Consider the following 14,593-nt stretch of genomic DNA (forward strand, 5'->3'; position numbering starts at 1 on the left):
TATTGTATTTTTGTGTTAGCAAACATGCTAGACAGCAACCAAACCTAAACGTTCACCAATTTAGATCATTAATCCATTGGTTTAGATTATACCTTAACGTAGTGATTCTATCTAAAATAACATCCAACTTTTACTATAAAGCATCTCTTATCTGATTAGTTACCTTCCCAGCTAACAGTAAAATTCTTGTTTTCTTATTTTATTTAGTTTTTTTATACTCATAGCGATCTAGATTGAGATACCCGCTCATAATAAAAGCAAAATCGGGTTCAGAGTAAAAGTTATTATCAAATGGCCAATCGTGAGTCTGGATATGGAGATCTGGCCGAGAGACAGGCCAAGATAGAGAGCAAATATGACATTGAAGTGGAGCAACAAGTCAGAGTCTGGATGGAAATGGTCACCGGACAACCGGTGGTACCCGGTGAGGCACTAAACGAATTTTAAGACCTGTTTCATATAGTTATGATAATAGTTCTAAGGTGAGATGGGAATGACCTTTACAAATTGTATATAGATAATGAAGCTGTAAAAATATTAATCAGATCGGATCTTAATCTATTGAGAGAAACAGCTCCAAATTTAGTTCTAATGGGTAGGGCATGTGAACAAAACAAATTGTACGTTTGTACTCACTATAAATTTTACTCCCAAATAAGCGACAAGTGACTATTATGAAGTAAAAAAACTGTAAGTTACGTTTATTTTACACTCAAACGGGAAAACGATGATAATGATGGAGGCTTAGCCTCTCCTTCCAGACCCAAAAGTGGTTGTCGAAAATCAAAATGCTTGGCAGAATAACTTTGTTTTCAGCAGCTTCTTGAACTCTTCAAAGGTTTTTGCGTTTCGTATATAATCAGGTAACTCATTCCATCTCTTAGCGCCTTGAAAATCGAAACATTTTCTCGTGGCATTTGACAAGCATTTCGGGATCCGAAACTGCTTCTGATGTGAGGGTTGAGCTGAGGATGTATTCCATTGAAATAATTATTTATATAGATAGGAGCCATCGATCTGTCAATTTTAAACAATGTGCTAACAATTTGATAAGGATCCTTTGATCAATATGCAAGCATTGTAATTTTTTTAGCAAATGTTTTGATGATACATTCTGTAAAAAAACACATTTTGTCGTCAAAAATTCTAATTTTGCGTGAAAGGAAACAAAAATAGAGTAAAATGTAGAAAAGAACAGGCTACTACAATATTATATATTATTTTTAAAATAGTTCAGTAGTAACCAAGAATGGGAAGCTGAATATATTATTGGACGCAGCAAAAGATGATGACTCTGCCTTCCTTTCCTTCCATCTTTTGGAACACTAAGATTGGGACCCATGAAACATCATTTAGTCTAACTGTTAGGAATTGTCACTCGAAAAATTTCAGAACTTGAAAATTTTATAGTATCCGATCAGAATAAACCTATATTGCAATAAAAAAATTTTTGTGTGTTGTTGAACTTCTAAATTATAAAATACAATTTTTGCATTCTTAAATTTACCGTTGCCAAAATGAACCAGAAAATCAATTAAGTTATCTCTGCAAACCTATGATGAGCATCTAAACTTTTAAATCAATTTTAGTTTCTGATGAAGCAAAACAGTTGAAAATTGCCACCAACTGGGACGATAATAATGTTTAACCTCAGTTCCAAAAATAAAAACTAAGCAGTGAGAATGCAACTGAGTTTTATTGAGTTGTCTTAGATTTCAACTAATTTAAAGAACTGATTGATGGCCAAAAATGGGTTAAAAACAATTTTAATTTCATAAGAACCATTCGATTTGATCGTTTTGAAGAACTTGCGAATTCTTTGGTATATTCTGCACAATTTTTTTTAGTTTTTTGTCAAATTGTTTGATGATTTTTTTCTAATAAACTTCAAAATTTTTTTCGTAGTAAACGTTTCCAAAACTTTCCACAAACTAACTTTTTTAAGTAGAGATATCTAGTTCGGCAAACTTGAATTTATTGATAATTTATTCACAAAATGGAGCAGACATTTTTTAGCGTTGATTGAAGAAAATCAGTTCATTGATTCCCACTCCCGGAATTTTGATCTGATCTTGAGAGAAAAAAATACTTGTAACAAATTCGACTTTTTTGTCTCACGAGATTTAACATAATAATGTCTTCTCCATTTGGAAATGGAATATATGTACAGTACCGAATTAAAGCACGTACGGCTTTCGTCATTTTTGTCTGACTAAAACCGAACATACCAAGAACAGTTTTCATATGTTCAAAAATGACAATTTGTGGATTAGAGAACAGTATTGAAATTTTGATAGAGAATTAGCCGAAATGCTAAGTAGAGTAGATCTTAAACGAGGTTAGTCAATCAGATAAAAGATTTTATAAAAAGGAAACAAAAATAAAGTGGGCTCGATCAGGACTCTATGTGGAGCTGAGTAATGTGATGACATTAGGTCGGTCCAGTCTGACAATAAACACTTCAGATAAAAGTTTAAATAAATATTTAGTCGGCTAAAAGGAAAACAGAAAAATTACTGAACGTCGAAACGTATAAATTGGCTTTAAACATTCTTCTGGAAAATTGCCCCCCCCCCGTAAAAAAAATTTTTCGATATTATTATTAAGGTCAATTATGTCAATTATAAATAGCTTTATTCCACTTGGGAGAGGTAGTTCCGTTTGTTTCTATTGACTAACCTTTTTTATTTTCAATATCTCATATGCAAAAAATAATCATCTTTGTTATTGTTTATTGTTTATTTACAGACGCACCACAGGACGTTCCTCTTGGACCTGAGCGATTACAAATGGCTCTGAAAGATGGAGTGTACTTGTGTCATCTCATGAACAAAATCTCCCCCTCCTGTTGCAGAAAACCCAATAAATGTTCAAATGTGGCATTCAAGCAGATGGAAAATATTGGTATAAATTTTATAATAATATATGTACATACAAAAAAACATGAAAAATCTTGAAAAATCTGAAAAAAATTGGTATAAATTTTATAATAATATATGGACGTACAAAAAACATGAAAAATCTTGAAAAATCTGAAAAAAATTGGTATAAATTTTATAATAATATATGGACGTACAAAAAACATGAAAAATCTTGAAAAATGAATATAAACTGGTTTTTGATTTTTTGTTCCACCCCGACTGTGTTTTGTAAGGCGACCGATCGTCATCTATTGTAATTTTTGCCGATTGATATCAATTCTTCAGAGATACAACAGCAAATTCATTGAAGCCGTTTGAAAACTGAATGGATCTTTGAAACGATATTTTCTATTTCTTCTCTAGGAGATGTATTGATAATTTTCGAATATTTTTTACTATTCTCGACATTTCGCGTATCAAGGTATTTTTTGAATTACTTTTTGTTGAAACTTTTTAAAATAATTCTTAAATCTTAAAAAAGTATAACTATGAAAGATACAACAAACTGTGTTTAAAGAACGGCTTCTATCGAATAAAAAGGTTCAGTAATTACCTCCAAAAACCTCCAATAACTTCATCAGAAAAAAACTCAATGAAAAGTTTCTCAACTGGAAAGACTATTTTTTGTGGTATGTACTTCTGTTGAGCGCTCAATGAATATCTTATTGCCAAATTTTTAGCAAAAAAAAAAGTTTTGTCGAAATCATTTATTTATTCTTCCAAAACTCTATGAAATGGGAATTAGGAACATTTTGCCAAGCTGGTTTTTTGTTCATTACGTGGACAATGTCCAAAAAATACACTATATATAACCAATTCTGTCTGAGTTTGTCACAACTCATGTTTCCAGATTAGTTCAAATCGCATGTGGAAACCAGTGACACCAGGCTAATTAAGTTCAAATTTCCTTAGAAATTGGTTATTTGTGCCCCTGGAGGTGTCACAATATCGAATCGATGCTAATTGAAACTTTTTAAAACTGAACTGCCATTAGAATGTTCTGCTTTTTTCGCCGTATTTGGTATTGAGTTTTATAATAAAGATATGGTGTCTGAAACACAAAAAAAAACAAGCAAGCACCCATCAATTTAAAGCAAGTTTAAATCAATTTTATCTTTGTTCTCTTGCCTGAGAAGTGTCTTTGCAAAATATTTGGAGACAGCTGAGTTGCAAAAGACTCTTTGAGCATATAATTATTTTTATAAGCAGTTTCACTTTCTTAGCTTTGTTTTAAAGTCACCAATCCCCAAATCTACTAGGTCAGTTCGACATGACCAAAGAAGCAGTAGTAAGAATTTGCATTTCCGTCTTTTTTGTCAATGGCTAAGAATTGTAATTAGGTATATTTTAGTCCAAATGAAGCATGAGTTGTCGAGTTTCAAATATCCTTGTTTAACCTGTTTTCATGTTTTCCAAAAACGACTGGTTCCATTCTAAAAATGTTTTAAAACTATAGTTTTCTGGCTTTTTAATGTGAAATTGTATAAATAAGGTCAATGCGTAAATCAAGGTATGTGGGTCGGCAGAAAAATTTTATTTTCTTATGTATTCGAGCTTCATGTGCAAACGCACATTACAGAGCCTCGTTGTGTAGTCATAGAGTAGGCTCTGTTCGTTTTGTCAACAATATCTTCAGCGCGAAACAACGATATTTCTTGCTTAGGTGTTCCAAATTTCAGCGCTTTTTTCAGCATATCTTCCAAATGCTGCTTCCAAAAATTGACCAAAAAGCTTGGACAATCGGTGAGCATGCGCAAAATTGGTTCTTTTTCAGATTTTTGGATCAATAATTTTGGATCCCTACCTGACCAGAGTTCACTAGATTAGGTTTCATTCTTATCGGATCAAAATTCCAAACTAGCTCAAAAATTAGTTCATCTCAAAATAAGTGATTAAATATATCGAATTAGTAAGACAGTTCTGAAACTTTTTTAGGTATGTTTTTGGATGATTGTGAGAAGTATGGAGTGAAGAAACTGGACCTTTTCCAGACTGTAGATCTGTTTGACAACACCAATTTTGGAGCTGTGATTCAGACAATTCTAGCACTGGGTTAGTCTTATTAAATAGATTATAAATCACCCAAAATTTTGATGAAGCCCAATAATGGTGTTTTGAATGTAAAAGCGTCATACTGCGATTGGTATAAAAGCGTTGGGTTAGCACTGCTACGATTAGCGCTCAACCTCTAAGAATTAACGCGGAAAAAACCAACAATTGCTTGCTTCAGCTAATTTCTTTGCGTTAAAATAATTTCCTAAAAACTTGAGATTTTTTGTCGTTTGTCAAAGAAAAAATTATGCGTACTTTAAGGTAAGCAGCGTTTTTTCGTTTTTTGTTACCATTCTAGAATCTTTTAATTTTTGTTCCACCGATGCTTTTGACTTTTTTAAACATAGCAAATCTTCTGAAAGTTAATTTGGAACCACGCAACCATTTTTTAATGAAACCTGATCATAATGTTACCAAGAAAATATTTTATCTGAAAGAAACTTTTTGAAAGAAAAACAAAATTCACCAGTTTCCTAGCACCGAAAGTTTCACAGCTTAATTTTCATGATAATAATTTTATGCTGCATATGCTACAATTTAATTAAAGACTTCAGTTTTATGTGTGGCTAATTTTGTTTATCATTGCGCAAATTGTACTGCTGATGTCAAACTTTTTTGCCTAGAAGATGCATGTCGACGCATGCAATGATGTCACACCTCTGCCTGAGTTTAGGTGACAGACGGAAATTGGTATTTCTAGACCGTCTTGGACGGAAAATGTCTATGCCAAGATTGTCACGGACCAAAAGGTCTCATGTCCAGAATTTCGTGACTTCAACAAACTTCCGTGCGTTCAACAGACTTTCGTGCATTTATGTTCAGGCTTTTGCCGCTCACCAGACTTTTGCGCATTCAAGTTCAGACTTCCATTTCTTCATGCCCAGACGTTCATGCATTCAAAGTCAGACAAAATGCAATAAATATACATTACTTATGTGCTTGAAATAAAAATAATATAATCATTATTAACTGGTTAGTTAAAACTATTCACCTCAAAACTATTAAATGTTTAGTTGAGTTTTGAAAACTTTAAACTTAAAAAAGCGTAACCAAAAAATGAATGCTTTAAAAAATATTTTTTGGCCGATTATGATGTACTTTGACCCGTAAGGCATGGCTTTGATTTTTCAATTTCAGCTATTTTCTATGTCTATGACTCAAGAAATAAATTTTTGAAATACAACAGAAAAGACAGAGTGCAATTCTCTTTGAATTGGACATTTTGCAATTTATTTTACTCTCAAGTGAGTTTTGGCTTTCTGTCTTCTTGAAAATTGCGACTTGAGTAAGAGTGCTATAAATGATTGGACAGGTTTTAGTTTTTTTAACAAGGATGAAGAAATTAGTGCTATCATGTCCAGTCTTTTTATATAAAAGATGTTAGCGCATCCATTTTCAGACTTTTGTGTGTTTATGCCCCGACTTATGTGCGTTGATTTACAGACTATTGTGCGTTCGTTTTCCGGCTCTCGTGCGTTTTTCGATGTTTTCAGACTAAGTAGTTTTTAACGCACGACTCCCCCTCGTTATTTCTTCTTAGGTCTGGACATTCTTCATTTCGTCTGGAATCTTAACTTTGGGGCACGTTGGTATCGGTCAGGGTGAACAATTGGTTCTAAATAATCTAATCAAGTGTTCTGTAAATACGACAAATAATGTTTTTTGTCAAGCTAAATTTATATATATATATATATATATATATATATATATATATATATATATATATATAATTCATTGTCTATTATCCCTTAAATTGTTTTTTTGACTTCATAAGCAACTATCTCTCGTTTCAGGTCGAAAGTGTCAATCGAACAACTTCGAAGGTCCCCGCCTGGGACCGAAGGAGTCCACGCCCCAAAGCAGAGAATGGAGTGAGGAACAGCTGAGGAAGGGAAATTCCATCATATCACTACAAATGGGATCCAACAAACATCAGGAAGCAGGACTCGATACTGGGGCGAGGAGGCAGATTATTCCACATCCTAGCTCGGCACAGTGACAAAAAATAGGAGCACTAGAACTTAATTTATAAAATCTCTAGTATAAATTTTGGTTTTTTTACCATTATAGCCCCGCCCCCCAGCTTAGTGGTCATATATCGTATAGACCTCCAAAATCAAGAATTTTATACCACAATGGGGGCTATAATTTAGTGGGGCTATAACGGGAAAGACCCTAGCCTTTTTATTTACCTTTTAACGAAAAAGTTGTGCAAATAATTGCGTTGATCATAGTAGCATAGTTGATCATTATTTTCCAGGTACAAAAGAGAAAACCAAGAAACAAAGTAAAAAATTTCTGATGGCTGCAGAAATTCTGATCGGAGCTCATTTCAATTCTTGGGTTATTTTGATGACCGGGCATTTCTCCTTTTTTAAAAATGAATTCTGCAACAACTCTAGGCATCAAATTTTCTATACTGAACAAAGGAGTAGTGAAAACTTTGGCATATGAAAAAATGCAAATAATATTTAACAAATTATGTCATTTGATTGTCACACGACGAATTAAAATAATACAGAAGTGTTTATTAGAGCGATTTGGATTTTTTCTGACCATTGCATTCTGTGCTAAGCACTTCCCAGGTTGAGGTCCAGACCGAAATGGCTTCTGATCAGACTATCCCAGACAAAAGTGACCCCTCATCAGACCAACCCCGACTGATTTGTCATCTGATCAGAACATAGTGCGCTCGAAACTCCGTTTGCGCTCATAGTGCGCTCGAAAACCTCCTCTGATCAGACGAGTGTGGGCTCGAAGTGGTCTCTGTTCAGACTGAATTGCGCTCAAAACCACCTCTGATCAGACTAAAATGCGTTCAAAGTAGTCTGATCAGAGGATGGATTTGAACATGAACAAATCTCTCAGTGTTATTATAATATATTCATTTCATGAAAATAGATGTTTTTAGTAATGGAAAAGCCAAATCTAAAAGTATTGCTGAAGAGAAAACCCAAGTGCCGAAAAAATAATTGAGCATGCCATTAATTCATTTTCGACTGAATAGATGAACTTAGACAGCTTTGTATAATAATAATACTGTTATTCCGAAGCTTTTCAGAAGGGGACCGGCAGTTGCTATCAGCTCGACCCCTTGTTTTTGATCAACCCATCGGACTCTCCATGAGTCTGAGATCAGAATGTTTCTGTATTGTCGACTCTTGCAGATACAATATCTGTTAGTAAAAAAAATTCACTCGAATCGGCCTCTGATCAGACTAGAGTGCGCTCAAAACTTCCTTTTGTCAGACCGTCCCTGAAATATGAGATTGAATTAGATTGTCATTATTCTCAAATTCAGTACCTTCTATGCGGAGAGACGAACTTATCGCTTACTTCGCTTTTCACCAAACGGGATATGGGTGAAAAAAAAATACTTCTAACTTACAAAAATGTTTCCAACTTTTCTGGAACTAATTTTTTTTAGATATCCTGGAATGTTTGTTTGTATAAATCTGAATCTGGTCCAGCTCTTCCGATTGAGCTATAACATGCTTATCTTTTGAACATATGGTTATAAGACCAGGTTTGTTTATGTGCTAAATAGATTTTTTTTAAATGTAAGATGTGTGATTATATAGACCTCATCTGGCAATGACATGAGATGTAATTATAAAAAATATGAAGAAACAAAAACAAAAATTGTTTCTGATCGAAGTGGAACAAAACTCAAGGAGGGATATCAGTCAATTTTCAATAATTATGTATTAGTTAGATGTCATAAGCGCCAACCTGTTTGAGCGGAAATAATTACGATCACAGGTCCATCTGTTTTAAATGTCTGTGCTTATATAAATTTAATACCTGCATCAATCTTAACGTAGTTAATTTTTGGAAAATACTGAGCAACAAAAAACAATCAAAATTACAACTAAGAAATCCCACAGAGAATTTTGACTGATTTAAAATATTAAACAGTTGATGATTGAGCGAACAACCAAAAAGTAAAACTAGATGATAGCGTATCAAATTTCAGGTCTCTTGTACCGAGGAAAAATGTTCAAAAACTACTCTACACAAACTAGTAGGCTCGGTAACGTGCGTACGCATATAGTGTTCCGACACATAGTGTCCCGTTCATCCATATTCTTGTCTTAATTGGCTACCAGATGTTGAATAGATAGAGAACTTTCAGAAACTTACAAATCGCTCAAAAACCACCAATGGATTACAATAACACCAGGCTAGAGAGCCGATGAAACTTGTTGTTAATAGGACTACTAGAAAACACAATAATACAAATCAAATAAAAAATGTTAATTACGACGGTCGGTTTTTACGACGGACGAAATGCAGATCGATTTTTGAAAAATCATTAATTTCAAAGTCTTTAATGTTATTAGCAATTGAGGCCTGTAATTGCGCATCGTACGTCACAGGATCACAAAAAGAAGGACAAATACTGCCAAAAGTAAAAACATTATTTAAACGTTGCTTAAAACGTGGCAGTGAAGCCGTTAAAATTATGAAATGGTCTCTCGGAGCAAAAAAAACTTTGATTACAGTACATTCAAGCCAACGCTTGGCTTTACCATTAATGTTTTGCTAAAAGGACAACAAAACTCTTTTAAAAAGCACAAATATATCAAAATCACCAATTTTTATGTATACTTGTACTAAAAGTAGTAAAAGAAACCGATAAACAAATGGTTTAAGCCGTTGTTAGGATGAAATTACAGCTCGCTGGATACCGGTTGCGATCCGTTTATACATGGAAAAAGCAACAAATCGACCGAAAAACTATTTTAAAAAACGGCAAAGATCAAAAATCAAAAAAAGTTTTTGTATAAAAATGTTTTCAAAAGTCGTAAAAGACCAAAGATTTCAACAAAAAAGAAATGGATGAGGTCTCAACACCTTGTAAAGCTATTTGGGCCTGTTATTAACGAGACTAAGTCATGAGACTACAAAATAAAAACAAATATAGACCAAAGCCAAAACTTCACAACCAATTTTACAACATCACAGTGTTCAAGGCACTGTATCAATAATATGTTGTCTGCAGGAACTATAAATCATCACTTGCTTTTCATCTGAACATCAACTGGTCTTCCCTATAAAGTGACTATATATGACAATGAAACCCAAAAATTGAACAGTATAGGAATGTCAAAATTTTTTTATGAAACTAAGAGGTTGACATCATCTGTCAAGAGAATTATGTTTGAAACAAAAAAACAGTTGAGACTCCTTTTCAGTGAGATTGAGTTGCATGGTGACACAAATCCAAGCAACAATGAGCCGTTTGAAAAAGTCTTTTTTTAAAGATAAATTGCAAGCAACTAAGACAGATAGTTAATAACTGAAATCTTTAAATATTTTCAGTTATAGGTCATGTGACTTGTCACTATCAAGTAATTGTCCCAGAACAGCAAAAGGAAAGATGAACATAGGAAAAAATAAATAAATAATTAAGTTTTGCGAGAGAACCATGCCTAAGCCCAAAAGCAAAAATTTTTGAACAAAAACAGTAAAAATATTCGCTTTTTTTGGTCTTTCTTCAACACTTTGCATTTTCTTATTTTTTTCTTTCATTTTGACCTGTCAATAATGTGATAATGTGTAATTTGACAGGGAAACAAATTGAACTTATAAAATGTGCAATTATGCTCAAATTTAAAAAAAACTTTGACAACATAGTATCAAAACCAAGAAACAATTAATTAATTATAGAACCATTACAGACATTAAATAACTCTCAGAAAATGGTTTTTTCTGTTTTTATCGAGACTACCTCAGAAATTGAGAGAAATAAGATAAAATTTCAAAAATTCATCAATATTTTCTTAAAACGAGATTGTTCAAATTCATAAGAGACATTAGATAACATATTAAAGCATAGTCTAGGATCGCTTAGTGCACTTTAAAAAACCAATTGGATCTTTGCTTGTGCATACTAAGTCATTGGACTACAATATGAATAATAAATGAAAGCAAAACATAAGAAGTTCATAAATTTTTAAGGAAAACAATTGGGATCAGCCATAAAAATAAAGAGCTAAAGTCTTAGATCATAATATATGATCGTGGTACTTATTTTTTACATAGTATCTGCAAATAAGTTCAATTTGAAATTCTTGTAAGTAGTTTTTATTAAAAACCAGAATTTTCAGAAATTCAGTGAAAAAAAATGCCGCGCCGCAATAAAACTACCTTAACGTAAGGATCCATTGTAACATCAAGATCAGCACTGATATTGCTTATTGTCTTAAAAAATTTAAAATTGTTTTAATGTTTGCCAAATGTATCAATTTTAAACAAAATTTTTCAGAAAATCAAAAATAAATATTGCATTTTGTAAAATTATCGATTTTAAATTGGCGAAAAACTGGCAAAATTATTATTCCAGAAAACTCTCAAAGCCAGCATGAGTACAACTTGCTCTCTTTTACAAAGAACATGAACGCAGTTTTAATGTGTTTACTTCCAACAAATTTAAAGAAAGTGGCTAAAAAAGCATAATTGTTCCCACTTTTGACCGAAAAATTTGAATTTCGAAGAATTAAGCACGAATTCTAGTAAAAAAAAATTAGATCGAACAATTCAGCAACCTTCCTTTGAAGATAAAATCAATAACACTATCGTTATAAAATTTATCAAAATTTAGCAAAATTGATGAAATTTTGGTCAGAAATAGGAAAAATGTTAAATAAAAAATAGGGAATATCGTCTACTATTCACAAAATTTTAAACCTAAATAAATCCCAGTAAAACTCGAAAACCAAAAAAATCTTTACAATTCCATATTCTACGCTGGAGGGTCTTTCTAATGATACCACTCACAACTGATTATATCGATCCATGATTATATCGATCGACCATGATTATATCGATCGGCCAAAATTGACTGAATAAAAAAAGTAAACCCATTTGAGGTTAAAGTTCCTCCCCTCCCTAAAAGTAGGTCGGAACACTAATCGATTGATAAGGATGAGCGCAATTGATCAAAAAGAAACTACAAACGCAGATCACCAAAAAAATAAACAACCTTCCTACCAGATAGTGCCTCATGTCAAGTTTTCGTTTAAAATTTACCACAATCAATAAGAAAAAAGTGCACTAAAAAAATTGAAAACTACATTTTTGTTAAATATTTGATTCCAAAAATTTTTACCAAAACACAGAACCGGAGTTTGTCTTCTCATACTCGTATTCTGTATTAAAGTATGACATGATCTTTTTCAAAATTATGTTGTCCTGCTTTTGGACTGTTTTTGTTTTCTAACGATTTGTCTGACAAATAATTAAATATTTGTAGAAAAGTAAATTCAAGCCGATGGATCAGTTTCAATTAAAACTAACTGCCTCTTATATCAAAGCTTCAAAAAACTTTTGCAAAATTGAACAGGATTGAACACAATCCTATCACTGCCAAACAAAAAATAACAAAAAATCTGTAATCTAATACCGACGGCTATCTTGCAAGCTCTTGCAAGAATCTTGCAACACTCTTGTAAGATTGTGCACCATCTTGCAAGATTTTGCATGATCCTTGCAAGATCTCGCAAGATAGCCGTCGGATATGCAAGAATCTTGCAAGATAAGCGTCGGTCTTGTAAGATTCTTGCAAGATAGGCGTCGAATTCTTGCAAGATTCTTGCAAGAAAAGCGTCAAAATCTTGCAAGAATCTTGCAAGAAAAGCGTCTGATTTTTGCAAGGGGCTTGCAAGATATGCGACGAATTCTTGCAAGGCCCTAGCAAAATGGGCGTCCGCAAATCTAGTCTTAGCCTCAGCGCAGGCCTTTTTGGCTTGTTGTGAACAGATTGAATCATTGAAACGATCATTAAACAATTTTTCCGGAAATGAGTTTTTCAAATTTGTTTTTGAATGCAGAAGTGATATGGAAGTTTCTGTTTTGATCAGAGAGCTCCTTTCGACGGTCTGAACTCATAAGAGAAAGTGATCTTTCTGTTGAGAGGACTTTAAAATTTTAATTTTTTCAAGAACTTTTTTCGACGTCTATCTTGCAAGATCTTGCAAGGTTCTTGCAAGATAGGTGTCCATATCATGCATCTTGCAAGAAAAGCGTCATTTGCAAAAATCCTGCAATATCTTGCAAGATAAGCGTCATCTGCAAGAATCTTGCAAGATCTTGTAAGATAATTGTCGGAGTTCGACTAGGGTGGAAACTAAAAGCCATTGTTCAATCACAACAAATCAATATCTTGAGTTTAACGCTACCTTTACATGCCTCAAAGTATTTTGTTTGCAAAAAAACATTCAGAGAAAAGTTCAGAGAAAGAAGAAACAACCAATAACCTGAGAACAAGCTTAGAATGGCTTCTTCGAGGAACATTTTTATATTAAGTATTGATTTCAATACAGAATTAAGGAATACATTTAGAACTATCAATGCAGTTTGAAAACTGCTTGGGACGCAGCAATGAATGCTTGACTGATTTTTTGTGCGGAAAAATTCCTGAACTCTAGGTTTGTGTCAATGATCAAAAAAATGAAAACAGATAGTGGGGGTAAGATGCGTTTGTGATTGCAAACTACGATTATTGGAGTGTTAAAGTATGCCTATATTAACAAGATTACTAAATAATGTTAATGAGCCATTGACTGATCATGGGTCAGTTTTAGCACTCATCGTTTCTTCATCAACGAGCTGTTTTTTTATTCAGTGATGAAGATTTTTAGGCAGTCAAGCAGTATATGCCCATTCGCATAGCCTGCACTATAATACAAGCGCCTCCTAGTAACGTTTAAATTCTTTGCAATTTGAGCAAAAATTATTTTTACTCCTTAACTGGACCTTTAGACCGCAAGTATAGAAGGTCAACAGAGTTCACAAGTTTCGACCCAATGAATCTGCTACCATTTCTCATGATATATGGGTAACACCTGTCAATGCGTACAAAAATGGAATAAATTACCACGGTGGCTTCGGTTGGCAAAAAATGGAAACGTTTTTAAGAAAACGTTGAATGATTTCTTGCTCTCACAACATGAAAAAATTCCTTTGAATAGTAACGTAGGAGCTTTTAAAAGTTATTTTTATTTTTAGAAAGAAAACAATCGGAAGAAATTTTTATAATGTGATTCTTTAAGAAATTTGTTGATGTTTAATATTTTATTTTGTTTGAATGATTTAAAGTATTTTTGTTTCAAGTATATTCAACCGTATGGTTATAATTTTAATTTACTTGTTGCAAAAAAAACACCTTTGGAATAGATGTAAATATCCCGTTTTACTGGGTATCTAAAAATTGTCCATACGTGTAAAAACTAATAATGTTCTTATTAAGGCACCTTCTTGAGAAGTAATTGATGAGTAAATTGAGAAGAGATTTTTTGAGAACAAAAATTAAAAATTTCTGTCTGGAAACGCATTCGGGGTTAATGACATTCAGAGTGAAGACCTGAAGTTTTGCTGCCCCTCCCCCTCCCCTTTATGAGGTAGATCTTGGTCTTGGTTATGTGCTGGATTGTAGTTATTTGCCCGGATCTTCAAACATGTTGATTGCTTGTGCCAAATATGGAGTACTCAAAATTTTACCTATAAGCTCAGAATTAAAGTTTAAAAGAACGAATGCATCCTTAACAATGCAAGACATCTGAGAACTGCAAACAATCACAACTTATAATAGCATACATTATGTCTTGCATCTTGTG

At 33.1% G+C, this 14,593-nt stretch overlaps 2 protein-coding genes across 2 annotated transcripts in view; both read left to right on the forward strand.

Moving 5' to 3' along the window:
* The first annotated feature begins 291 nt into the window (after window positions 1-291).
* LOC142351624 (myophilin-like) lies at window positions 292-7,052 on the forward strand. The gene is made up of 4 exons (XM_075403762.1): window positions 292-424; window positions 2,749-2,904; window positions 4,857-4,973; window positions 6,767-7,052. Exons 1-4 carry the CDS (start codon window positions 292-294, stop codon window positions 6,970-6,972), a joined length of 612 nt encoding a protein of 203 aa, XP_075259877.1. The 3' UTR covers window positions 6,973-7,052.
* LOC142351596 (xaa-Pro aminopeptidase ApepP-like) overlaps window positions 4,980-14,593 on the forward strand; it is a 702,879-nt gene continuing 693,265 nt past the window's right edge. Inside the window, exon 1 of the mRNA XM_075403731.1 lies at window positions 4,980-4,989. The gene's annotated coding sequence lies outside the window, so the exon portion shown is untranslated. The remainder of the gene's footprint in view (window positions 4,990-14,593) is intronic.

The sequence above is a fragment of the Convolutriloba macropyga genome, chromosome 13 (assembly GCF_964194025.1).
Source record: "Convolutriloba macropyga chromosome 13, txConMacr16.3, whole genome shotgun sequence".
NCBI classification, from domain to species: Eukaryota; Metazoa; Xenacoelomorpha; order Acoela; family Convolutidae; genus Convolutriloba; species Convolutriloba macropyga.